Genomic DNA, 25,860 nt, shown 5'->3' on the forward strand with positions numbered 1-25,860 from the left:
CCCTTGGTGAAGCCATGCTGGCTGTCTCGGATCACCTCCTTGTCACATATGTGCCTTAACACGTCTTCTAGGAGGATCTGCTCCATGATCTTCCCAGGCACAGAGGTGCGGTTCACCGGTCTGTAGTTCTCCAGGTCATCCTTTCTCCCTTTCTTAAAAATGGGAGTAATGTTTCCCTTTCTCCAGTCACCGGGGACTTCACCGGACAGCCATGATTTTTCAAGTATGATGGAGAGCGGCTTGGCAACCACATCAGCCATCTCTCTCAGAACCCTAGGATGGATGTCATCTGGCCCCATGGACTTCCACACATTCAGTTTCAAGAGGAGGTCTCGAACTTGTTCCACTGTTACAGTGGGACAAAATCTGCTCCTCTCACCCACACCTCGAGGTTCAGGGTCCTGGCAGACACGGGGAGCCTGACCACTAGTGAAGACCGAGGCAAAGCACTGAGCACCTCAGCTTTTTCCACATCTGAGGAAGCCAATTCTCCATCCTCATTTACCAGAGGGGCAACACTCTCCTTTCACTTCTGCCTTTCTGTGTCAGAAGCCAACACCCTAGGAATCAGAGGGAAACGGCCAGAATTCAGCTCCTGCCTGAATCCTCCTCCTGCAGCAGTCCAGCAGGCTGTCACAGCAGGGTGAGGAGGACACTTCTGTGCCTTTGAGGAAAGAGCTTACTCAGATCTCCCCTAAACCTTCCTTCCTTCCTTGAGAGATGCTCTTTCCCAGTGTAGGTTGGGATATGTGGTATTTCCAAAGGCCTGGACTCATCAGGACCATCTTCCCTGCTTAGTCTACACTGGAGCTTCTGTTGCCAAATGAGATGGAGCTGCACTTATATTTTAACACATGAACTTCCAATTTTAAGGATGGACCTGCTTGTTATACATGCTATGCACTAAAATTCTCCTTAAAATAATGTGATATTGAACAAATTGTTGACACTAAGTCTATATTTAGGTGTTCTTGTTGTTTTTTTTTTCTCCTGAGAGGGTGAAGAAGGGAAGAAAAGAGCTCAGGTTGTTTTTGCTTTCCAATTAATTCATGGGGATAGAACTGATAGGAAAAAAAAAATGCAGATTTAAGGAACACTTGCTAGTGTGTGTGGCAGATGCTGATAGCTATATATAGCCACTCCAATGAGAATGAATGCAGAGAGTATCTTATGCAGGCAAACAGGAATTTGCCTGAGTAAGGCCAGGGCAAAAATGAAAAAAAAGATTCAACATTTAATCTACTGTGCATTACTTCTCCTGCAGAAGAAGTTGTGTAAGTATTCCATGAAGTAGAATGCGCATGTGTCCTCATGATGACCTTATCTACATTTCACATAAACGTGTTCCCAAATTTAACAGAACATAATCTTTCCTTTTTACCGTTAGACTGCGACTCATTCCTGAACACAGCCTCGATTTCTTTCCTTCATAACCCTTATGCAGCCCGCAAGATGAAATTCAAAAACAGAGCTCAGATATAAAGAACATGATTTGCCATCTTAGGCTTTTCTTATTGTCTCATTTGTAAGAAAATTTTAGAAATGAGAGGCACTTGCTTTTCCTGCTTCTTTTTCTCTATACATTTCTCTTCCCTTCTATTCAGTGCAGCGGATTTTTACCTACAGCAATATAATCCTAAGTAGTTCAAAATGTGAAATAGCAGTACTTGAGATGACGAGCTATCATTTATACAGAGCAACATGATAATTTTGGAAGGACCGGGAGGTTGGGTATGGATTCTAATTAACACTGATGAACCTGGTTCCTAAAGATTAAATTCCCAAATGAGTAACCACTACCTTTCTACACACAGGTCTATGCATCTTATTCTCATTAAAACAATTTTTAAAAAAATTATAAGCTTCAGTCTGTGTCAAGACACTCAAGGCTTTCCAAAACTGATTAAAAATATCAAATGAGGTATTGAACTACATTAAAAATTGACCTTTTAATGTATTGAAAATGGTCTATAATTTGTATTCAAGTGCTCTTATTTCTAGTGAATAACAATCATATTGCAGCCAACTCGGTGCCCCTTTTCTCTGAAAATCTCGAGGGATGTACAGAAAAGGATTTTGTATCCTGCTGAAGACACATATGCTCTGCATGGCATTGCTTCTTAACTCCTCAGTTCTTACACAGGGCTAACTTTGTTTTATTATGTGTTTATTTTTCCACCGATGGCTCCTTCAAACTAGTGAACGCAAATGAAAGTGCACAGCTATGAGATATACCACTAGGCTCGGTTATGTACTATAAGCTAAATGCACATCCATGGAAGCAGTGAACTCAGTCTGCATGCATTAGAAAGTGGACTTGCAAATGAGGAGATTTATGGCAATATATTCCTGTTTCCTGGTTTTCTCTGCCTGTGGAACTTGAAGCTGCCTGTAGCCACATGATGTTCGAAATAAAACTGAAATGTCACACAGACGTGCCTATCACTACATTTGCACCTGAAAAGAAAATACAGTCTGCAGGAGTTGGGAAAATGGTTCTTTCTTTACCACTCACCTCTCTACTTGGTCAGGCTTGGCAACTTCTCCCGTCTCCTGACCCACGGTTTTCCCTCCACTGGGAACCTTTTATCTCACGCCTACACCCTAAACTCACATCTCGCTTCCTCGATTTGCAGGAACGCTCCTGCAGTCCAGCATTCAGTTCAGTTAAGTAGCCACAGAACTTGCTTAGATCAAGTTAAAAAGAATAGGTTTTGGACCATGGTATCATTATGAACATGCTTTAAGAACTGAAAGTATAAAACAAAAAGTGCAATGACAAAACTAGTCTGGAAGACAGAGAGCTAGGACTATGAAAATGGCACAGAGGGTTGTGATCAGGGACACAAAGTCTTGTTGGAGATGAGTTCCTATTGGCTTACACTCTCCAGTCAATACCAGGGCCAACACCGTTTAACATCTTCATTAAGAATGGATGATGGGTCAAAGGGTAGCCTCAGCAAGTTTGTAGATGATGCAAAACTGGGAAAAGTGGTTGATAAACCAAGGAGACATGCTGCCATCCAGAGGAACCTCGGCAGGCTGGAGAAATGGGCTGATGGGAATTGTTTGAAGTTCAACAAAAAGAAATGTAAAATCCTTACTCTGGGAAGGAATCCCATGCACCAATATAGGCTGTCATCTAACTGAATGAAGATTGTACAGAGGAAGACACGAAGATCCTCACGGACAACATGCCGACCACTAGCCACAGATGCACGCAGTCACCTGCCCCCCAGCAAAGGTGAACAATACCCTGAGCTGCATTAGGAAAAGTGTGGCCTACAAGGTGAGGCAGGTGGTCCTTCCTCTCTGCTAAACACTGAGGCCACACTTGAAGTGTTGGAGCCAGTTCTGAGCTCCCCAATACATGAAAGATATGGACTTACGGAGTGAATTCAGTGCTGGGCTTCAAAGATGGTAATGGGAGAGGAGTATCTCTCGTACAAGGAGTGGCTGAGAAAGCTGGAACTGTTCAGTCAGGAGAAGAGAAGGTTCAAGGGGCTAGGGGCAGGGAAAAATCATCAGTATAAATATGTAGGTTGCTCTGAAAGTAATGTCTCCCATTTATTTCCAACAGATACAAACAGCATAACAACATTATTTGGTAGAGCAAATTCTCAGCTATAAAACACTATTTTTCAACATAGTCACCACGGTTAGCTATGCATTTTCATCAGCAATGAAAAAGAACTTGCATACTGTGCTCATAAAAATCTGTACCAGCAGAGGTGACCCACTGATTCACAGCTGCTATGACAGAGTCATTGCCAGGAAACGGTTGCCCACACAGCCCCTATTTCATCGGCCCCAACACCTGGAAGATAGAAATTGCCAGCTCCAGTCTATACTGTGTGTGTGGTAGGACAGTCTGGTCAAGATTCGCAATGTGCTCCATGGTCTTCAAAATGGTATGGAGCCTGGTATATTGAGTTGCAAGAGAAAGGTCGTCTTCTTCTCTGGCCTGACTCTGGAAGTTTGAGCCTTCAGCTTTGCATTGCAATGTAACAGTCAGACTTGATGGTTTGTCTGGGTTCCAGGAAATCCAGAAGGATTACCCCTTTCCTATCCCAAAAGGTAGTGCACATCACTTTACCCACTGAGGGCTGAGTCTTGAGCTTTTTCATTGATGGGGAATTCACATGTTGCCACTTCATGCACAGCTGTTTTGACTCTGGCTCTTAGCAGTGACACCATGTCTCATCACTGGTAATGATGTGATCCAGGAAACTGTCATCTTCAGCTGTGTGTTTGTTCAATAGGTTCTGACAAATTTGTATATGATGTTCTTCCAGTTCCTGTGTGAGCATTTGTGGGACCCACCTGGCACAGAATTTGTGATATTGTTTCCAGTGCATTTAAGATGATATTCAGCTCCACATACAGTTTCCTGGTCGTAGTCCACCCATTCACATGGATGAGCTGATCGAGACACTCTTCATTTCATGGTGTGACAGCTATGCATGGCCATCTGGAACATGGCTTGTCTTTCATGTCACTGTCACCACTGCTTAAAGGCACCATCCACCGCCTCACTGTGCTCGCATCCACTGCTTGGTTTCCAAAACATTCAGCAAGTGCTGATGAATATCAGTGGGTGCCATTTTTTCCACATGGAAGAATTCAGTTCCGCATCTTTGCTTCATCTGTACTTCCATGTCAGACGCCACTGTGTCAGACTGACACTCTGCTGCCATCTGTTGCATGGCAACAACTTGTAACAGAATATTGTTGGGAAGGTTCAGCCTCTACTGCCATCCCAACAACATCCATCTCTGGCATTACAAGTCAACATAATAAAATAGGAGGCATTACTTTTGGAGCAGCCCTCATACATATCTGATGGGAGGCAACAGAGAATGCGGAGCAAGATTCTTCTCAGTAGTAGCCACTGACAGGACAAGATTGAAAGAGTATGAACTAAAAGACATGAAATTCCATCTGAACACAAGAATGCACTTTCTTACTGTGAGTTATCAATTCTGGGCACAGGCTGTACAGAGAAGTAGAGGAGTCTCCAGCTGTAGAGATGGACATGGTCATCAGCAGCCTGCTCTAGCTGACCCCTCTTGAGCAAGGAGATTGGACAAGACAATCTCAAGAGGTCACTTACAACATCTGCCATTTGGTTATTCTGTGACTCTATTAAAGATCTCATGGTAATGCCTACACTAAGTCCCCAGAGCACACTAACTGCCCTACCTATCCCATCTCAGCCATATGCCTTTTATTTTAGCATACATCAAGCTTCATTCAACCACTTGCACTCCAGATACCCTGTTCCCATACTCTCTGTCCCTCTCCTTCTTCCTATGTTTTTCTGACTTCTCTCAGGCAACTTTCTGGCACCCATTTTTTTTCCATATAGTTTCCCAGACACTGTCCTTGCTTGTTCGTCAATCTTCTTTCCCTCATGACCATCCTGTATTTCATCTCTACTCTTCTCACCATTCCATGTCCACTATGGATACTCATCCCTTCTGGCCATCACCTTCAATCCTGTCCTGTGCAAGAGAAACCTCATTTTGTCTACAAAGGTTCAGAAAACTGTGACAGTTTATGTGGTGAGAGTAGCTTACAACTTATATCCCTAATGAAGGACAGTGGCCTTTTGATGCAAAGAAGGAGTTTTATGAGTTAGAAAGCAGAATTTTAAAAAATGCATGGAAATTGTTAAAAAACCTTATTAGGAGATGTATGATAAAAATAAGAAGAATGGAAAGATATTTTGAAATGAAAATAAGTACGATTAAAAATTAAAGGAAGAACGGATTAGGCAACAACAAAAAAAATTCAGTCTTAGTCAATATTTCTCCCTGTAGCAATATCAGTGGGTTACCATTTTGATCTGGTGCCACTTGGGATGGAAAATGTTAGAACAAAGGAAATGTCACGATAAAGGAAAAAATGTTGGGTACTTTTATCACCAGTACTCTCAGCCCTCAAATATGAGATCTAAGCATTGTCTTTTATTAGCTCAAGTTACAAACTCCAAGACCACTCATAACATCTACCATTTTGTTCTGAGCAATACATCTATCATTTTTATAATCACTTAGCCTTTTTTTTAACCTACCAGACAATGGTTTTTGTCGACCTCCTTCAAGTTCAGCTAAATATTTATGTTAACAAATATTATTTCAAAAATACTGGGTCCCACAAAACCTGTGAGAAGTTGGTGAACACTGTAGCAGTTACTTTGCAGTCCACACACTCCTACCATAGCATACATTGCCATCAGTATCTAAGCAAGTTAGTTTAAAGCAATCTCAAATATGTCTATATGTCTGGAAACTGCAGTCTAAATTTACCCTTATGCATTGTTGTGGATTACAAACAAAAAGTGAAAGCTTTCTTTCCTACTGAGGTAGGCAAATCTGGAATGCAAATGGTAAATTCTGAATTTCAGACAAACAAATGATTGCCTATCAAATCCCCTTTCCAAACTAGTCACTAGGGTGTTGCATACATGTAAAGGGGGAAAAATTGTAAGATCCAGACAATTGCCACAGGCATCTTTAATTCTAACAATACTTCTTACTTGCAGATAGCAGCAAGTGAGAAGTCTGAAGGAGGTAATAATAGCTAAATGGATATTAGCATATGCCATTACCTGATCTATCTGCACAATTACAGCAATCTGTGAATGCTAAATTTGCTTATCAAATCTGACTTAAGTGCCTAAAACAACCCCTTTTCAGTAACAACATATCTCTTCAGAATGGTTTGGAACTGATGGAACTTAAACTTAGAGAAAAACCACATGGGTATAATGTCTACAGGAACTGAGAGAAGTAATTGCTTCCAGAGAGACTTCTTTCCTCAGCCAAACTGAAGAGGGAATACAGCAGTCAACTCCATTTCTGAAAAACAGGCATTAAGAGGCCGGAGAGCTTCACCAAAAATTAGAGTTTTCCTCTCCTTTAACAGTGCCAGAAAAGCAAAAAAATACAGACTAAAAACATTTCAAGGCACACCACAGTCATCAAATAAGAGTAAACAATCAGTATCTCTGCTCTGAGATGGTCTCAGTGATTCAGCCAAATAGAATCATTCAGTCCTATAAATACTATAAATTGTTCAAGCCATGGGAGCTCTACCAGTTTACACAAGAGAATGTGACCATCTTTGTACTAATGTACAGGTCTCTCAATACTCCCATGAAAGAAAAAAAACATTCTTCATTCTGCCAAAAACAACCATTCCCTCCCCATCCAAAAAACACAAAACAGAAGATCACGGGATACACAAGTGATCAAACAAGGTATCCTACTGTAGCCAATGGAATGTGAAATAAACAAACGTAAACTAAGTCCAACCAGATACCTTTCACGTCTACTGCTGATAACAGAAATGTTGCCTAGAAGTTTTTTTGGACATGTTGTCACCTTTATAGCAAGACTGGTTTTTACAGACTGTGTTTATTTAGGAAGAAAATCTTAGTCTTTTTGAAAATTGGTTTGAAAGAGAAGCAGATTTTATGAACGAGAGTCTCATTGCTACATTTTCATCTATCCCACAGATCTCACATTGCTAAGTATAATTTATTTAGATTGTAAAACTACTTTGACATCATTGAGGATGGCAGAACTACTTCTGATCCCAAGCGCTTCATTTAATCCTTGACAAAAAGAAAAAAAATCAACCAAGTATGAACACTGTGACATAACACACAAGCCTAGCTAAAAGACGTATTTAAAATATCCAGACATTACATATGGACATTCAGGAAAAAAATGTAACGTACACTATTAGAAAAATTGGCGCTGAGGAGGTGTTACGGACCTGAAGATATTCTGATGTTGAGATATCTTTACATTACTATGTGGTTGCTATATGCAAGTCTTTGTCAGCAAAGTAAAAAATAGATTAAACAGAAAAACGAAGATATTAAAAATATGTAATGAGACAGATGCATTTCGCAGTTCTAAGCTGCTATCTATCCATCTATTCAGGATAGGATGTCATAAAAAGCATCAAAACACCTACCTCTTCTTGCTTAGGAATGTTGAACTTCGTTATCTTTGACTTGGTCCTGGCCGAATCAGGTTTGTTAGAAGGCACTCCCCTGTACACCTTGGTCGTCTCTGTCAATAACTTCAGCTTTGGAGACTCATCAGGGGCCTGATCTTGACCATCCATTGGCCTTACATAAGCTGTTGGTTTCTGCTGAACCAGACTGGGCTTTGAAGCAAGAGATGGTGGGAAGTTCTGGACACAGTGCCCACTGCTGTGCTTTGAGGGCCTCTCCTGAGCTCCTCCTTCTGAGCCACAGTTTAACTTTGCTGGCTGCTGCACTCTGCTGACACTGTCACCTAGTGTAGCCCTCAGTGAGTTTTGCTGGGCAGCATTGGAGGAGGAGGAGGAGGTGGGACTGGATGCATAGCGTTTCAGTTTCTCCAGACTGGATTTTTGGTTTGCCAGTTTGAAGTCACCCTTGTGGGACTCCAGTGAGCGGTGTCCATGCTTGCTGGCTCTCTGTTGACCCTCTGAAGCAGTATTGTGCCCAGCCTTCTGCCAACCCATCATGGTGCTTTTGCTCTGCTGCGCAGGTAGGGCTGCTGGTGTGGAGGAAGTATTGGAAATGGAGGGAGGAGGTGGTGGTCTTGAGTCTGCGATAAGAATTTCATCAGGCTTGGAGAGAGGCGTCTGAGGAACCCCAGGTTTTGGAACCCCAACAAGGTGGCTCTGGTTTGATCGGTCAGTTAACAAGTCTTTCATTTCATCATAGTTGCCCAGTGTATTCTGGATGCGATTTGAGAGCTCGTCCCCCTTGTTAGTCTGCAAAACAAAAATTGAGTGTTCTACTATAGTTGACCTAAGGCAAACAAAATTCCCAGCATGCTTCTGCTGAAATCTTTACTGAAGTAGCACTGTCTTATTCAGCAGCAGCGTTGAGGGATGAAATCGAAAATCCTTATTGTCTCTGAAGATACTTGTCAACATCTTAAATCTACCCTGAACTGGAAAAGCTATAAAGGGCCTTAGAGTATATAAAAAAAGAAATCTATCACTGGTATCATGCTGTAGTTAAAATATATTACCTGGAAACTAGAAAATTTATTATTGCAACTATACAGAATGGTTTGGATTAAGTCTGACCATGATAAAACTTTTCCTATAGCCCAGTGCAAGCTCTCCTTCAGCCATGAATGAAAATATTGCATTCCTGATTTCCTTCTCTGCCTATTTAAGTTTCCACATTGCAGCTGGGAAGCCATGCAAGACCCAGTGTAAGCGCTGAATGAACTCTCCAGTCTAAGCCAGCCAAATACTGCGACATGACTTGAAGGCAGCTCATGGGAGAGGGGAAAAACTACAGATCGTTACATCCTTTCAATGAAAGTGCTCTGTTGAGATGTTCACTCCAGGACACTCTTCCCTTTGGGAAAAACAAATGAATAGAAATCTCCAAATTCTTGGAAATTCTCAGTATTTGATGGGTGCAGCAGAGCAGACACAGTCAGCATTTCCACCCTTTAAGATTAATCATTGTTTTTGAAATCATCTATTTACTTCCTTGCTTAAAAGCTCCACAAAGAAATAAAACAAGTGGAAAAAAATACTGAAGACGGTTGAAAATTGCTTCTTTAAAAAGTCACCGTAAGCAAAAGAGTGTATCATTAGCATTTCTGCAGCAGAGATTTTTCTGAACCCTACCAAGAATCAGGTGTGTGATGTGCTTTGCTTTGTATTTTCAGAGGAAGATAGTAATAAGACAGTGGCGCTCTCCTTTCTCTCTTCCAGACATGGAGTCTCAATGGGGAAACACTCATATACCTCAGAAGGCCAAGCTTTCATCTCAAGTTCCTCTGTTTAAGAGGGAACAGTGGCTTAGAGAAGACGGAAGTAAAGGGAGTGGAAAATAACCCCTTAAAGTTATACAAAAATGTGAAGGATGTAGTAGCAATATCAATCACTCTGGAAATGTGGGGATTTTTTTCAAGAATTCCAATAAAATTGAATCATTGATTCACAGACAGCAAGTAGCTTAAGAAGGTGATGTTCCTTCACTTCACAAGAATCACATAGATGTCCTATAGAAGAGGAAATTACTAAAGAGGCTTCAAAAGTGGGAACCATCATGTATATCTAAAAAGAAAGTGTTGCAGATGCAATGAGTTGTCTAGTTCACAGCTTTAACTGGGGTAGGAAGTATGTTGAACTCAGGCAGAGTAAGAGGCACAGAAGGCATCTACATGGGAATGCTTAGTTGGTATTGTGGCAAAAACTGAACAGCTGACAATGGAGATCCTGGACTGCTTGGATTTATGGTTGTATGGAGTTGGGCTTATCGATCTTCGAGATGGTTGGAGATATATTCAAGTGTCTTTGGGGGTCTGTGAAATGGCTTCCACACTTAGGCATCTTCTTGACCAGAAGAATTATTTTCTGGAAGGCACAGAGAAGTTTGCTTTCACACAGTGGATCTCTTCTGTGTCTCCAGTGGTCCTTCAACTTGTGTAGCTATCTTGAAGAAAGATGCATTTCCAGCTTCCCTCTAGGGAAGGAGATCTACCCTTGGGTCTGTGCCCAGCCTGTCTCAGCCAGCCTGTGCCTCAGGTTTCCTTCCCTCCCAGGAGCACAGCAACAAGGACCTCAGAATGGAAAATGGCCCCCTATACCCACAAGTCTCCTCTGGCACAGACCATTTGTGGGGCAGCTCTCTATCCAGTTGGATCTATGGACATAAGAGAATTTCTAAGTTTTGCCCGCAAAAGTCCAACTTGCTTAACAGAAGATCAGTCCTATCCGATGGCTGCTGCTTGGGTGGAGGTAAATAAAAACCTAGTTGCAGATTATCTATAGACTATCACCAGCCCAGACAAGTCAGCAGGCTGTCTTCTATATGTATGATATGAAGGTCATACAGAGATGCCTGTTGTTGAGAAATGCCAGATTACCACAAAAAAAAATAAAAAAATAAAAAAAAAATTGCAGCAAACAGATCTAATGCTTGTACTATGGAACGTGCTGTCAACTGGTGGGTATTGTTTGTTCCTTCTGGTTACACTGGGGACATCTGGAGGGGAGAAGATTTTGTGCTGAGCTGAGCTCATCTGGAAGAGTTCACGTAGATTCTCCTGGGAAACAGCTGAGACCTGAGGTAACTTGTCGGGAGCTTTAGATGTTAAAGCTTTTCCTATTATTTGCTCTAAAATATTGCTGGCTTTATTTAATCACTCACATAGGGAAAACATAATCACAAAATGAGTAAGTAGGAAAATCATTCTGTGCAAACATAACTTACAGCGCTCTGATATTCTTCAGTGTAAGATGTATTCTTGCTTTTGAAGACCTGCAATATTCAACACTTCTAAAAATAAGCCTGATGGTTGCATGGAAGGCTATCAGAATTTTTTCTTCATGAAAAACACCTATGTGATTAATGGGCCCAAGTATTCTGTCCCTGAAATATCCAGAATGAAATTCCTACTTTTTTTACCTCCCGCAAAATACATTTCTAGTAAAAGACAGTGGATTTCCTGGAATCCTTCATAGAGGGGTGCTATGGATACTTTGAAATGAACTGGATAAGGGGCAACCCAAAGAGTCAAGATTTTTTAGGATATCTGATGTTTGTGAGAGAGGACGTAACATTTAAGAGATTTCCAGTCTGTCTTTGATTTTCATATATGGCCTTCTGAATGGCAAATCCTTCGGAGGTATCTCTGCAGCACCTTTTCTACAGGATAGTACAAATATGGCCATGGTGTTTACAGGTGAGAAGCAGGCATGGAATTCCTATTCTGATTTTCTCATGGGATACCTGCTAAGCACCTTCACTGCTTCTAGAGACTGCATTAGTTTTCATCCACTCCCACTACTGCAGTTGGAATTATACTGTGGGTTGCACAAAGATGCCTTCAGACATCATAAATAACTCAGAAACTACTGGTGAGTCCATGATACATGAAGTCTGTAGCATGACAGTCAGTACACTGAGACACAGGTAATAATCAAAGTGTGTATGATATTCCAGCTATGCCACTTTTGTAAGTAATTAAAGCCTCAGTATTACCAACTTTCAGTACCACAAACAAAACAGTATCAGAGACCCAACCACAAAAAAACAGGTCCTTTTTTTCTGAGGGGTATATCTGATTGGACCCACCAAATGGAAAATTATTAGTCCCTATTGCAGCGGAGCCTTCAGTAAATGCCAAGACACAGCTAACATGTTTCAGGCTTTTTTCTGTGTATTAGCCCTTGATTGGTCTCACAGTAGACTTTTTCAAGTGGAGCCTTAAGGAAGATTTCAAGACATTTCCCATGGTTTCTAAATGCTTTTGTAATGAATCTGAAATTCGGGCAGCTGGAGGTCAGCTTCAAGGCAGACAGAGCTGTCTTCTATCAAGGGACATGGTTTGAAGGTGGTAGATCTTTCTTTTTTATTAGGAACTAGAAACAACAACAATCTGGAAGGAATAGCAAGTTAAAAGGTGACCCTGGGACATGGGCAGATGCACAGAAGCACTTAAGTCGGGTGCAAGAGCCAAGTGCCAGGTCCCAAATAGGACTCTGGAAAGAGGCACTAAAGTACCCAAAGCATCAAGTACAAGAGAAGCAGCATGGAGGGGAAAGGCTTCACAATACGGTGGATTTAATAGCAACTCGGGCATTACTGGAAGGTCACAGTAGGAGATACATGATGTTGTTTTGATGCACACAGGCAAAGTCACTGGTTAGCTAGAGGAGAGGAGCACTCTCTGTGGGATACTGCTCTCTGGTCTCATTCACAAGGGCTTGGGTTGCAGGCTTCTGGAGACAGCGGTTATGTGCAGAGCATCCTGCTGGATCCTTCCAACAGGAGGTGGGCAGAGATGGTTGTGCCTCACCTTGCTGTTTTCATGAGGATTAAAATACGGAGTTGAGTTACTTCTGCCTTTGCTGAGGGCAAAACATGCCTAGCAGACAAATGTTGTTGGTAATGCTTACAGGAAAAAATAAAAATAAAAACAAGATATTTCATCACATTAACCTTGGCCAGAGAATAATGTTTACTGTATAGCTTGACCTTCACACACAACTCTAACACAATTACTTTCTCCTAAGTGTTGCAGAAACAGGGCGCCATCACCTTCACCTCCTAGTTTTAATGCCATCTCAAATATTGTTAGGACATTTCTCATTTATTTCATTCTCATGTGCTGCTGAACATTATAGGAAGCTAATGTAAGAAAAATCCAATTCTCAATGAACCATAAATGTTCTATGCAAATTTTTAGGGGCTGGCACTTGTGGGAGGTTGCTGAGACCCGGACAATGCCTTCTGCAGGCTGTGATTTTATACTGTGAAATAAAATAATAATAATAAAAAAAGTCTCCCAGACGGAAAGCATCTACCTTGTACGGTTCACTGAAGAGGGAGTAACTGGTGTTAAACGTGCCATCCTCCTGCTGGGCCTCCTGATTTCTCCTTTCCCATTCTTTCCTGCGCAGCACGTTTCTATCTGGCTCGTAGACACTACAGCAAAAAGAGGAATAGATTTTTAGAGTTAAAAATTAGCAAGCAACGTATAAACCAGTGTGAATTTGAAAGTGAAGAACTCTGGTTTGCAGACAGATGGCAAAAAATAAGCAAGAACATGAATCAGTTGAATGCCAGTCCAAGCAGACTGGGGAGGCTCAGGTCTCTGGGAATGCTGATGCTTTCTTCACACAGAGAATAGATAATTAAATTCTTACAGAAGAATAGAAAAGGAATTGCAGGGCAGGATCTAGTCTGTACAGAACTTCACTGCTTGAAATATGACAAAGGAAATATCTAAAACTTTGACAAAGATTGAAAGTACTCTTAAGGCAGATGGTAATTACAGCTATGAGTAAATAGAAATTATGAACATATTTCCACTTATGACATATCCTCTGAGTGCTGTGTGAGAATGCTCCTTTTTTTACATGGATGTGCTTCTGTAGTGATTCTTTCATTAACTAGCTCCCTAAAGAGCTGTTAAAACTACATGCTGTAGTGGTTTCCACAGTTAGGCTGCTTCTTCTGATCTCTGTTAATCGGCCAAGTCATGAAACTACTGCTGAAACAATTCCTCTTTCTGATGGATTTGACACTATCACAACTTTAGAGCACAAATACGTGAATACCAGTATGATAGTGTATATATGGCTGGTGGAGTGTAGCTGGAGAGGGAATAAAATCACTGTACTACACAACAGTATTAATTTTTAGAAATGAATTAATCTGACACCAATATAGACACACAAAATAAAAATTAACTTTTTTTTTTCAGAATTCAACTACAGTATATGACATCATGACACAGAGAATCCTTTCCCCAGTTTTCCTCAGAACAACACAGGTTTAGACATTTCCTTCTGTCGTTTTATTCTCATCAAAAGAAAACCAGTGCATCCAGTCAGCTTTACTTATTCTTTCAGGACAATGTGACAAGTGTCCCGATTACATATTTTGCCTAGCTCAGCTAATGCCTTTCTTCTGGCACTGTAAATCTGTAAAGTAGAAATATATATTAAAGTCATGTAAGTGCACCATGTGTTAATGAAAAAAAATGTTGTCTTGCTAACCACTTCCCAGTTAGCAAAACATATGTTGCATTGGCTTCCCACGTGATATTACCTAGTGTGCCTCAGGCAAGCCAGCAAAAAGGCCAACAGCTATCTGATTCTAATTCAAGACTTGAGAGAGCTGAAAATACATAGGATATATTAGATGCTGGCAGGTTTAAAAACAATGCCTTAGCGGTCACCAAGTGAACACAAAGCCTTACGTTTGCTTGTTAATGTTGCTAACTCCTCCCAGACAGGACTGGTCTCTCAGCAAGGTCTCACATGAGGACTTAAGAGGCAGCATCGGACCAGATCCTGGTGGGCTTTCAGGCAATCCTTCTGGCAGCCATTTAGGGGCAGATGCCAAAGACAGAGCTGGAGTATATTGGGAACACAGGATTCCTCCTCCAGAAAGAAGGGCGTACCAAAGACAGGGCTCCAAAGAGGAGTTCAGATACTGTGTACTGCTGATGCCGGGAGGCTGGGTAGTTGCCATTCACTGTTGCATGACCAGTAGTCTCCAGTCAGTACCGCATACCAACTCAGTACTCTCCCATCCCATAAGCCGGGATAAGAGACCTTCAAACAACCACCTCTGTGTCTACCGTAGGCTTTCTGCCACCAGGAATAACCACTGCTGGGTGGATTTTCCTGAACTTGCAGGGCTCCAGTTATAACTTCATCCTCAGCTGCCTTTCCCCAGACTCTTTCAGATGTTTTGCATTTGGACTGCAGCCTGCAGTCAAATAGAGATGGGCAGCTCCTCTGAGATTAATTATAATACTGATCTCTACCCAGTTTCTAGAAAGTAAACAAGTGTAACATTCTTCACTACGCCTCACACAAATTTGAAAATGCTGTGGTGTAATACTCCTGAAGTGGAGAGAGTTTTTATTCCTTTATTTGATGGAGACATACAAGTCTCCAGTATCCCTTTTATTTGATGAAGACCTATTTGACGTAAGACATAAATTCTCAGATTTCTGAACCGTTTTCCCAAATGAGATGCCCACTGTTGGCCACACAACTCACAACCTGCAATAATTCAGAATGATTATGGAAATAGCAAAACAGTATGACAATGCCTAATATGCCATCTCTAAGCAGTAAGTTAGGAAGAGCAGCAAGTCAAGAGATACATTCTTCTGGTAATACTAGGTAGCAAAATTTCCAGCATTTGCAAGGCTGCTCCTTATTTGCATGAATGCTGTAAGAATCACATTTTCTTGAACGTATGTCATCAAATGTATTTATTTATTTTGGTTCAAGGAGAATACTGCCAACTGCTACAATTGTCTTCACTGCAAACACTTAAGTTAATGGAAAATTATTCTCTTTAATAGTTTTCTTTCTTCCCTCTTTTTTTTTTTTTAAATTTGTAATTTAAAACAATCCCAAATGCCCATGTACCTTTTTAATCATTTACATTGTGTTCATCTTTTCTGTAGCTAAACCACAGAGCTCACAAAGAATCTCAAGATTTTTTTCCCACTGGAACATCTGTGCATATGTGTGTTGTGTATGTAGATATACATACGCTATATGCATACTCAGACATCAGTTTACAGATTAAGAATTTTGCTACAATAAAGCAAAATATCGAAGCAGTTTTGCAAGACTAGGTAACCAAAGAACATACAAGCAGTCATCTCTTAAAAGTCAGCGTCATTTATTTGTTTTATAGAGGTCAAACTCCAAAAGGATGAATTTAAATAGATTTTAAATGGTATATTGTTATTTTTAAAATGCTGTGCATCTTACAAATTCATGCTTAAAGGACATGAACTGAAGCATGAGTGATGGTTCAAATACCTTCAAAAGTTACATATGAATAACTGTATTATAAAAACACACTACCCTGAATTTGGCACACTGCTTTAAAAACACACTTTGATTTATCCCAGCCCTATGATCTGCCAAGAGACACACAGAGAAGGAAACATCTACCAGTTAATTGTGCCCAAACACCAGAGTCTGAGGCTCAAAGCACTTTCAACACACCTTTATCCTGCTCACAGGAGGTCTGAGTACCTGCCCTGCATCTCCTAGGATACCCTGAATAATGCCATTCTCAGGTGTTTTACAGATCAGAATGTCAATGGGTTGCCAAACTCCTCAGAGGAGGCACCACTAACAAATGTCAAGCTGCTGTGATGACATTGGGAAGGCCACCTTTATGGTCACCCCCTCTGTGGCTGTGGCTCCCGCTTGATGGGCAGGGAGGGTGGCTGTGGCGCTGACCTCTCCCCAGCACTGCCAGAAGTGCTCGCAGCCTCATCACGCTGCTCCTGACATCAGAAGGAACCGCTTCCTTCAGTCCTTAATTAGAAACAGACACAGCTGGCTCAGGGGACAGCCCGGGAGCAGAGCAATAACCTTACCTGAAATACCTGGGACTGGATTTAATCTCTTACAAAGTCTGAGGAGTTATGTAGTCTCAGGTTAGGCTGAAAGCAATCATATAAAAAGCCTGAAGTTTTAGGCTCGCTTTTTTTTTTTTTTTTTTTAAAGCACACTATTTCTGACACAATTTTTACCCCCTCAAACATCACTACTTGGAACAAATGGAATAAAAACGTCTAATCTCCATGGAGACAATGCACCAGCTTTGTCAACAGTGGAGTCACCGTCCCTGGAGGTGTTCAAGAACCGTGTGGATGTGGCACTGAAGGACATGGTGGGGATGGGCTGATGGTTGGACTAGACAATCTGAGAGGTGTTTTCCAACCTTAATGATTCTATGATTTGTTTAGGGAATGTCCCCAAGCTTTGAACTCCAAGGAAGATGCCATTTCCCAGCACCAAAGGCACTGCACCTTTGCTGGTATGTCACACCCTTTCACAGCCATCTGGTGACATTAACAATGCTGTTCAGTCTCTTCAGAAACCACAAAACTGCCACATTACCATGGGGAGATTCAAGGAAGATGCAGTTATTTAACTACCAGATCACCATCCTCTGACAGCCCAATTCTGGTGGGCTGTCCATGAGAACACCTAGGTAACACTTGCAGGGACTGAACTGCTTTCTCAGATGCTGTCAGCTTACACTCAGACATCCTCACATGAAGCCAAACTGACCCTTCTTTTCTCACAGCCGATGAAGAGGCTCCATATGAAATACAGTTGGACTGCAACAGCCACTCCCAGCACTGCGGAAATGAAACCACTTCCAAGCTCCCAGGTTCAGAGACTAACTATCCCTGGGGAGTGTGAAGAGCTGCTCATCTTCCAAATGAGAAAGAAAGAAAGAAAATAGCAACAGAAACCAAAACCTCAAACCCATGCTGCAAATGACTGAAAGATAAGGGAAATTCAAAGATAAAACTAGACAGGGGAACAAGTTCTCTGTGAGGAAACATTTATCTTTAAAATGAAATATTAGCACACAATCATTTCTGAATTATGAGCAAAATTAGAACTGTTGGAAAGCTATGGAAAACAAACAAACAAAAAAAGGCAATATTAAAATAAATAAAGTTTTAAATGTTTTTCTGATAATTCTCAGTATTTCCCTACAAATTGCTATCTGGTACATGATTCAAAATACTAAATTTCAGATTGAAGTGAGCACATTTTCTGAAATAGTCTATTTCTCCCCTGAATTACCACATTTATTCCAGAGTAGGTAAAAAGAGCAACTCCAAGATAAAACTTATACAAAACACAGCCCAGTCCTGATGCGGGACACTGATTATAAAACTGGATTCAGAATGGAAATTGGATTCTGAGCTTAAGAGAGCTGTCATTCTCATATCTCTGTAGTATCTTAAAACACAAAGGGACGAGCCAACTTGAGACCTTGTAAGGGCAATAGCCTCAAAAGAAAAAGGTTTAATTTTGACTAATTAATTACAGTGATTCAGGTTATGTTTCTTGCTGAATTGCCAGGCAACACTAGAGTGCCATCATTTAATGTCTATTTTCTGTTTCGCTGCTGACGCCCATGCTTTTTGCCGGCCAGTTTCTCAGGACCAGTTCCCTTTCAACTAAGTATAAATAATGTCTATTTGGGAACTAATTGCTAATAGTTATGGTGAGCTCTTAGAGATGGCAGCCTCATATTTCTGAGCCTTAAATGTTTTCCCTAATGACATTTGAAGTATTGGTTCGATTATAACAAAGGGGCTGACTTTGATGACCAAGTGACACAATCAATAAAATGCCTTCCTTGGTTGCGACTGACATTTTTTTAGACTTTTTATCTCGCTTAAACAGCAGAAGTTAATTTGAGGATTTTTACAGTATTTTTTCCCCATTTACAAACAGAAATGCCGTGGGGTAAAGCAATTACTCTGATTTACTGTCTTCTCTTTGATTGAACATAAAGATGTAGCAGGGTCTCAAAAAAGCAGTAACTTAACAAACTGTGCTCCTACCCACAGACAGATAAAGTACCTACTTTGCTATTTCAAAGAGTTTACCTCCAGGCAGCAGCACAGAGCAAACATCAATCAATGACATGTGTCTAAGATGAGATTGATGTTTACTCTCACAGCTTTTCATCTTACATCCAATAAATTATTTTTCCTTCACCAAAATGCCTGGTTAAATTTCATTTTTCACTTTGCAGTATCAGTTTTAAAACTTCTAGCTTCCAGCAATTTTAAAGCTAGGATTCATTGACGCTTCATCTTTTACAGCCTGTTTATGATTTATATTAACCATGAAACGGTGCTGCACAAACATGAATACGCTCGTGCAGAGCTGAGCAGGGCCAGCCACACACTCGGTGGCAGGTGCGGGCTGAAAGGTGCAAGATTGCTTTAATTATGTGCCTGGAAACACTGAGATGGAAACCAGGGGCTGCATTTGCAGGGGTAGGTATATAACATTCTTGAAATTAACGCACATAGAAACATATATACAGCTCATGTCTGCAAAATCAACATCTGAGTGTTCAAAGTAGGTCTTTGAGGAGCCATGCTGGGCAACTGGAAAGAGCCAAAGAAGGCTAATTGTGGGCGCAGTTGGTATCTTGGAGGCACTTGCACCTGGCATTCACGAAATGTGAGGCCTTTTCATGCAACCTGACTGAATTTTAAATACGTGTTGAAATATTGACAAAACCTATGACTGCAATCAAGACTGGAATCTAGGCTGTTGAATCACAGCAGTAAACATCACAACAGAGGAACATTAAAAAAGAATCCAATTTAGTTCAACATCTGCTGGTGCAAGAGCACCTCTTCCAGCTCTGCTACAGATAAAACATGAACATTTTTTTCCCTTAGCAAAGTTCTGCCCAATGAGAGAAATAAAAATCTAGCAATCTCTACCAGTGGTATACATAGATATGAAAAATATCACCATTCACAAGTAATAGATAATCCTACACTCAGAGCCTTACTGTTTTCTTCTTTTTGGCTATTAAGTGATGCTGTTCTTTTTTATAACCCCAAAACCACTAACAAAAATACCTAAAATGGATGGAGATCTAATAATGACAAGGAATCAAGGAAGACGCAGAACATTAATATTGCCTTTAGTTTTACATATTAAGACCTAAGCTTCATGGGAAAATTTGCTGTGCTGCTCTATAACAATGTGTTATTTGAAAGAACAGTGATATACTACAAATTCATCGCTGTTAAAAATCTTACACTTTGAATGCGTTTTTATTTTTTTTCCCATAATTCAAAATTATGGAAAACTATTAAAAACTCCTGAAGTAAATGGAAAGCTTAGTTGTCAAGAAACAGATACGGTAGATGAGATAGATAGAGGTAACAATTCCTCTTGTTCTCTAACCCATATGTTCCAGGAGGAGAGAAAGAAAGCTCAAGAATGAGTAGCACAGAACAGACAGAGCTCAGCAAAGCCCTTTTGTTTGATTTTGTTAATGTTACTTTTACCTTGTAATTCAAAAATACAACAGCTGAAGGGATCAATAAGGAATTCTTTTTCTCTGCCCATCCTATCACTGCTAAACTCCCTGGGCTGTGACACCAGGCCCTACCTAATTTTGCCTTCCCTGCATCCGATCCAGTCTCGTGTTACATCTCCCCGCCAGGGATGTCAGACACAACATCCCACTTGTCTGGTTTTTTTTCCTACAATGATTTCTCTTTTCAATGGCCTCCTTATGCACGGGAAGTTGCTCCAGTTATTTTCTGCCAAACCCATGTGCTTGTTTTTCCTTGAAACTTCTTTGTTAGGTTCTTTACAGTTGGAAGTAGTCAAAAATCATATTTGTATATATAATATATATACATAATATATACATTTTAATCAGTCATCTTGCTCATCTCTGTAGATGATGGGCACACTGAGGCAAATTATCCCTATAATCTTGGTGTCCACTTATACTGCCTGTTGTTGAGACAGAACATTTTAGATGGAATGAAAAAATCTGGTCTTTTAGAATCTATATATTTTGCAGCAAGTGTTTAATAATTTATTCAAAATTTTGTTATCCACATATTTGCTGCAAACTGGACTTCAGTCAATGAAAATCTTCAGTAATAATTTCAATAATTAAACAAGCAAACAAAGAAAGTTTCCTGAAAGATTGTCAGAATCATCATAGAGTCACAGAATGGTTTGGATTGGAAGGGACCTCAAAGCCCACCCAGCCCCAACCCCTGCCATAGGCAGGGCTGCCCCCCACCAGCTCAGGCTGCCCAGGGCCCCGTCCAACCTGGCCCTGAGTGCCTCCAGGGATGGGGCACCACAGCTTCTCTGGGCAGCCTGCATTAGGGCCTCACTGCCCTCTGAGTAAAATATTTCCTCCTAACATCCAACCTAACCTCCCCTATTTCAGTTTAAACCCATTCCCCCTTGTCCTATCACTATCTATCTGTGCAAAAATGCAGTTCCCCTCATGTTTATAAGCTCTTCTCATGTATTGGAAGATCACAGTGAGATCTCCCTGGAGCCTTCTCTTCTCCAAGCTAAACAATCCCAGCTCCCTCAACCTTTCCTCACAGGAGAGGTACAAATGGCTTGTTCCCTCTGTTATTTTTTTTAAGAAAGATCTTTTTAAACAAAAATAAACCTCCTTGCTCCTGATTTTCTTCAGAAAATCAAAGAGAATATTCTTTCAGTGGGGCTCTGAATGCGATGCACCTATCCACAGCTAATTGCAGGACTGAGAAGAACTTTGAGGTACACTTCACATAGCACAGAAAATGTCAGAGCTCTGTAACCAGCAGAAAAATGTTATCACACAGTTTACCCTGGTGCAACTTGACTTGAAGCAGCAAAAGCAATGACTGTAACGAAACATTAAGGCCAGATCTAAGAGTACTTTACCACCAAAGAGATAATAAAAACCATTCCTGGCACAGTAGCAAAAGAAGCAAAACTTTACAGGGTTCCACAGCTGACGGAGACTCCTTTCATAGCTTTAATTTGTTTATCTCCAGTCCTTCTGGCACTGTTAAGAACCCCAATGAAACACCAGCAAAAGTCCCTCAGAGGCTTAGCATCTGACTGTAAAGTTTGCTGAATCTTGTCTGTGTTTATATTCTGCACCCTTTAGTTTAGATCAACATTCAGAATTATCTGATGTCCAAAAGGCACCAAAACACAGCACTGGCTGCCTCCTGTGTGCAGTGCAGGACGCAGGATCGCAGAGCTATACAGTACCACAATTTCTTGGAAAGACAAAGCACAGTATTTCATTACAAATGTGTCATCTGCTAGTAGCCATCAAATCTATGACTCATGAAAACGCCTATACTTGTTTTATTAACAAAGCAACATTTCCAATTTACTCTTATGGTAATGTATAATGACTGAAGGTTCATCAGGGTTAATCAAGCAAATGATGTAAATTTTATACTGTATTATGTTTCATTTGGCTTAAAATGGATCTTGGGTGACAATCTTTTTTACGTGTTAAATCGTGATTTACAGAGTTATGGAAACCACACAACAGCCCCAGTGTGAAACAAAGAATAAAGAAGTCAGTGTATAAATCATCAGATTTTATGTATTTCCAGAAAATCACTTCTTCTAGGATACTTCAGCGGACAGTCACTGAGTTTGGTTTCTGTAGAAGCAGAATCAATGTTTTGAGATGCTTTAATTTATTTTTCTTTCATATTTTATAGATGGAGACCTTACTGTAGCATTTTATAGACTAAATAATACACTACAGAGGAGTCATTGCAATATACAGGTAAGGCTGAGGTGAGTTTTAAACAGGTGTATTCTAGCTTGTCTACATATTAAAAATAACCTTGGATGATGTTAACAACTTCACATGCAGGTGAAGCAACAACCAAAATAGTTAAACCCTATGCCAGCTGTATAGATTAAAAAAAAAAAAATCAGTTACAGCAAATGTCAAAAATAATAAACCCACTAAAACCACTTTACAAAGAAACTGTGTTTTTTTTTTTTTTTTTTGCTTTTTTTAATTATCAGTTTATATCTTACTAGGGGGAATTACAGTGTTCTGTCTTCATTCCACTCAACTGAGATATAATGATAGAAAATAGAATGATGTATATATACCTAAACCCACATCTAAACCTAAACCCAAATCCAAATCAATATCTTAACCTAAATCTGATTCTGGTCATACCCAGATCATACCCAGAGAGTGGTGGTCAATAGCTCCATGTCTGGATGGAGATCAGTGATGAGTGGCATCCCTCAGAGCCCAGTGCTGGGACTGAAGCTCTTTAACATCTTCATCAATTACACTGACAGTGGGATCAAGTGCACCCTTAGTAAGTTTGCAGATGACACCAAGCTGTGTGGTATGGCCGACACACCAGAGGGATGGGATGCCATTCAGAGGGACCTAGATAGGCTGAGCAGTGGGCCCAGGTGAACCTCATGAGGTTCAATATATCCAAGTGCAAGGTGTTGCACCTGGGTCCTGGCAACCCCTGCTATTAGTACAAGCTGGGGGATGTAAGGATGGAGCACAGCCCTGCCCAGCCTAAAAAGACTTGCGGGGTTGGGGGGGGGAAGGGGGGGTAGCAATGTGCCTTCACAGCCCAAAAAAGCCAACTGTATCCTGGGCCGCATCAAAAGAAATGTGGCCAGTAGGGCGAAGGAGTGGATCCTGCCCCTCTAACTCTGCACTGGTGAGACCTGACCTGGAGTACTGCATCCAGATGGGGAGTCCTCAGTACAGGAGAGATGTGGGCCTGTTGGAGCGTGTCCAGAAGAGGGCCACAAAAGTGATCCAAGAGATGGAACACCTTTCCTACAAGGGCAGGCTGAGAGAGCTGGGGCTGTTCAGCCTGGAGAAGTCTCTGAGGTGACCTGATAGCGGCCTTCCAGTACCTATACGGGGGCTATCAGAAGGAAGGAGACAGACTCTTAAGTGGGGTCTGTTGTAACAGGACAAAGAGAAATGGTTTCAAATTAAAGGAGGAGAGGTTTAGACTGGACATAAGGAAGAAGGTTTTTTTTTTACAATAAGGGTGGTGAGGCACTGGCACCGGTTGCCTAGAGAAGTGGTGGATGCCCTGTCCCTGGAGACATCCAAGGTCAGATTGGATGGGACTATGAGCAACCTGATGTAGTTGTGGGTGTCCCTGTTCACTGCAGGGGAGTTGGACTAGATGACCTTCAAGGGTCCCTTAAAACTCAGATGAGTCTATGATTCTATGATCTAGTGATCTATCTACTTAATGCCTATGCAGACAGCTTGCTTCAATGGAACTGAAAGGACCACTGGAAGAAGTCTGGCTTCAAGAAACTATAAAAGCTGTGGTTTACATGCAACTTCAGTCTACAGGGAAAAAGTGCTTATATAAAGCACGTTGCACTCTCCTTTCACAAACAACTAGTACCAGCCAAACAAACTGCATTGTAGCACATCACTAGCTAGCTTCTATAAAATACATTGAACATATCTAAACTGCAGCAAAATGAAAATCTCTTCCCAGTTCTTTCTTCTGAATGTATAAATGTCAACTAGACTACGGCTGATGCTTGGCCGATTATCAAGACCATCACACGTCCTTGGAACCTGCATTCGAAAGGTGCACAGCACACAGAAATCAACAGTCTTTAAGTTTCTTATTCATTACGTTCTGCTCACCCTGTGGAGCTCTGCCATATGAACTCACAAGATGTGCCATCAAAATTAGGAAGCAAAATTAGCCAAATCCAGCATACCCATGCATAAATGAACAGCAGAAGTCCATCCATAAGTAAAAATGCATACATGTTAAAATGATGAAAAAGTTAAAACTTTCATTCTGTGTGATTGGTATAATTCATGTGAGTTCCTTGCACATGCTGGCTCCAATTCATTCTGCCTGTCAAGATGACTATATCATAATTTGTGCTGTCCATCTTCAGAGCTGCACAGAGATGCACCCAGACACTCCACTTCCTAAGTGACACGCAATGGGATTCATGTATCTTCTCTCTCACTGTGTCCTAAAAACATGTGAAACAAATTTAACGTTTGCACCTCTCTTGGCAGTCTGTTTCCATTTAAGGAGAGTGGTGGTGACATGGCCAGGCCACAAATCCAGACCAAAATATAACATGCCAGGAAAACAAAACCCTAAACATAACAAAGCACAACAGTGTGTTTTAACTCATAGAAGCAGCATGACTGTTCTAGTGTCTCAGTTTCAAGCAGGTCAAAAACATCTTTATATACGTCTGAATTGGAAGGGAATGACACAAAAATAAAAAATTACCCAGATGCTTTAATGGCAGGGATAGATGGAGAAACCACTCCAGAGACATCCATGTGGCGACTGTGCCAAAGAGGCAGATGCTGTGTGTGGAACGGCATCAGCCTGCTTCCAGTCCAAGGTGGAGAAGCAGTGACATGATGAAGCAAGACGCTGCACCATGCCCCTTCTCCTGCAGCTGCCTTGCCCTGGCTGCTTTTTTCTCTGCAAATTTTAGTTTTAGCAACCACAAGGAAAACTTAGGAGAGATATGTTTTATTTTTACTCTATACTTTATTTGAAATCTGGGTTCATAATTTGCATCGTAGTAAATTATAAGGATATCATTTACCTGCATGGTACAAAGTGTAAAATTATTCAATGTTTCACTTTGAAAGTGCTAGGAAGTGTCTAAATTCTATATATTATTATAAAAGCACAAGGAGGAATCTAAATTGTATTTATTATTCTAAAAACACAAGTTTAGGAAACATCTACAACATTTCCATTTGAATCTTTTGTGGCAGATATCTCCTTTATTATAGTAGGAAGCTTAGAAATCTGTGGATTGTTTTCTCTGCAAATTTTTGAAATGTCAAAACACTGGGCTTCAATTTGACTTTTTCTCACTCTGGCATTCAAGAACATAACATTTGTATGTCCACCCAGAAAGCCCAGTGAAGCTGGTTTCATGGGAACAGCACAGGAGGACAAAAATCCTCCTCTGACAGGTTGT

At 40.9% G+C, this 25,860-nt stretch overlaps 1 protein-coding gene and 1 long non-coding RNA gene across 3 annotated transcripts in view; one reads left to right on the forward strand and one right to left on the reverse strand.

Annotated features, from left to right (window-relative positions):
- AFF3 (AF4/FMR2 family member 3) overlaps positions 1-25,860 on the reverse strand; it is a 328,318-nt gene that overhangs the window by 266,025 nt on the left and 36,433 nt on the right. The window contains exons 1-3 of one of the 2 annotated variants that reach the window (XM_021413250.1): positions 16,528-16,619; positions 13,348-13,468; positions 7,990-8,781 (exon numbers count right to left, since the gene is read on the reverse strand). In XM_021413250.1, coding sequence (XP_021268925.1) covers positions 7,990-8,721 — 732 coding nt within the window. In that variant the 5' untranslated portion in view covers positions 8,722-8,781; positions 13,348-13,468; positions 16,528-16,619. Of the gene's footprint in view, positions 1-7,989; positions 8,782-13,347; positions 13,469-16,527; positions 16,620-25,860 lie in introns of those variants that run through there. The other variant, XM_021413240.1, reaches the window with a different exon arrangement.
- On the forward strand, positions 17,164-17,979 carry LOC110406574. The gene is made up of 3 exons (XR_002443504.1): positions 17,164-17,203; positions 17,280-17,527; positions 17,624-17,979. It is a non-coding gene; the product is annotated as an uncharacterized LOC110406574 (long non-coding RNA).

This window comes from Numida meleagris, chromosome 1, assembly GCF_002078875.1.
Source record: "Numida meleagris isolate 19003 breed g44 Domestic line chromosome 1, NumMel1.0, whole genome shotgun sequence".
Classification (NCBI taxonomy): domain Eukaryota; kingdom Metazoa; phylum Chordata; class Aves; order Galliformes; family Numididae; genus Numida; species Numida meleagris.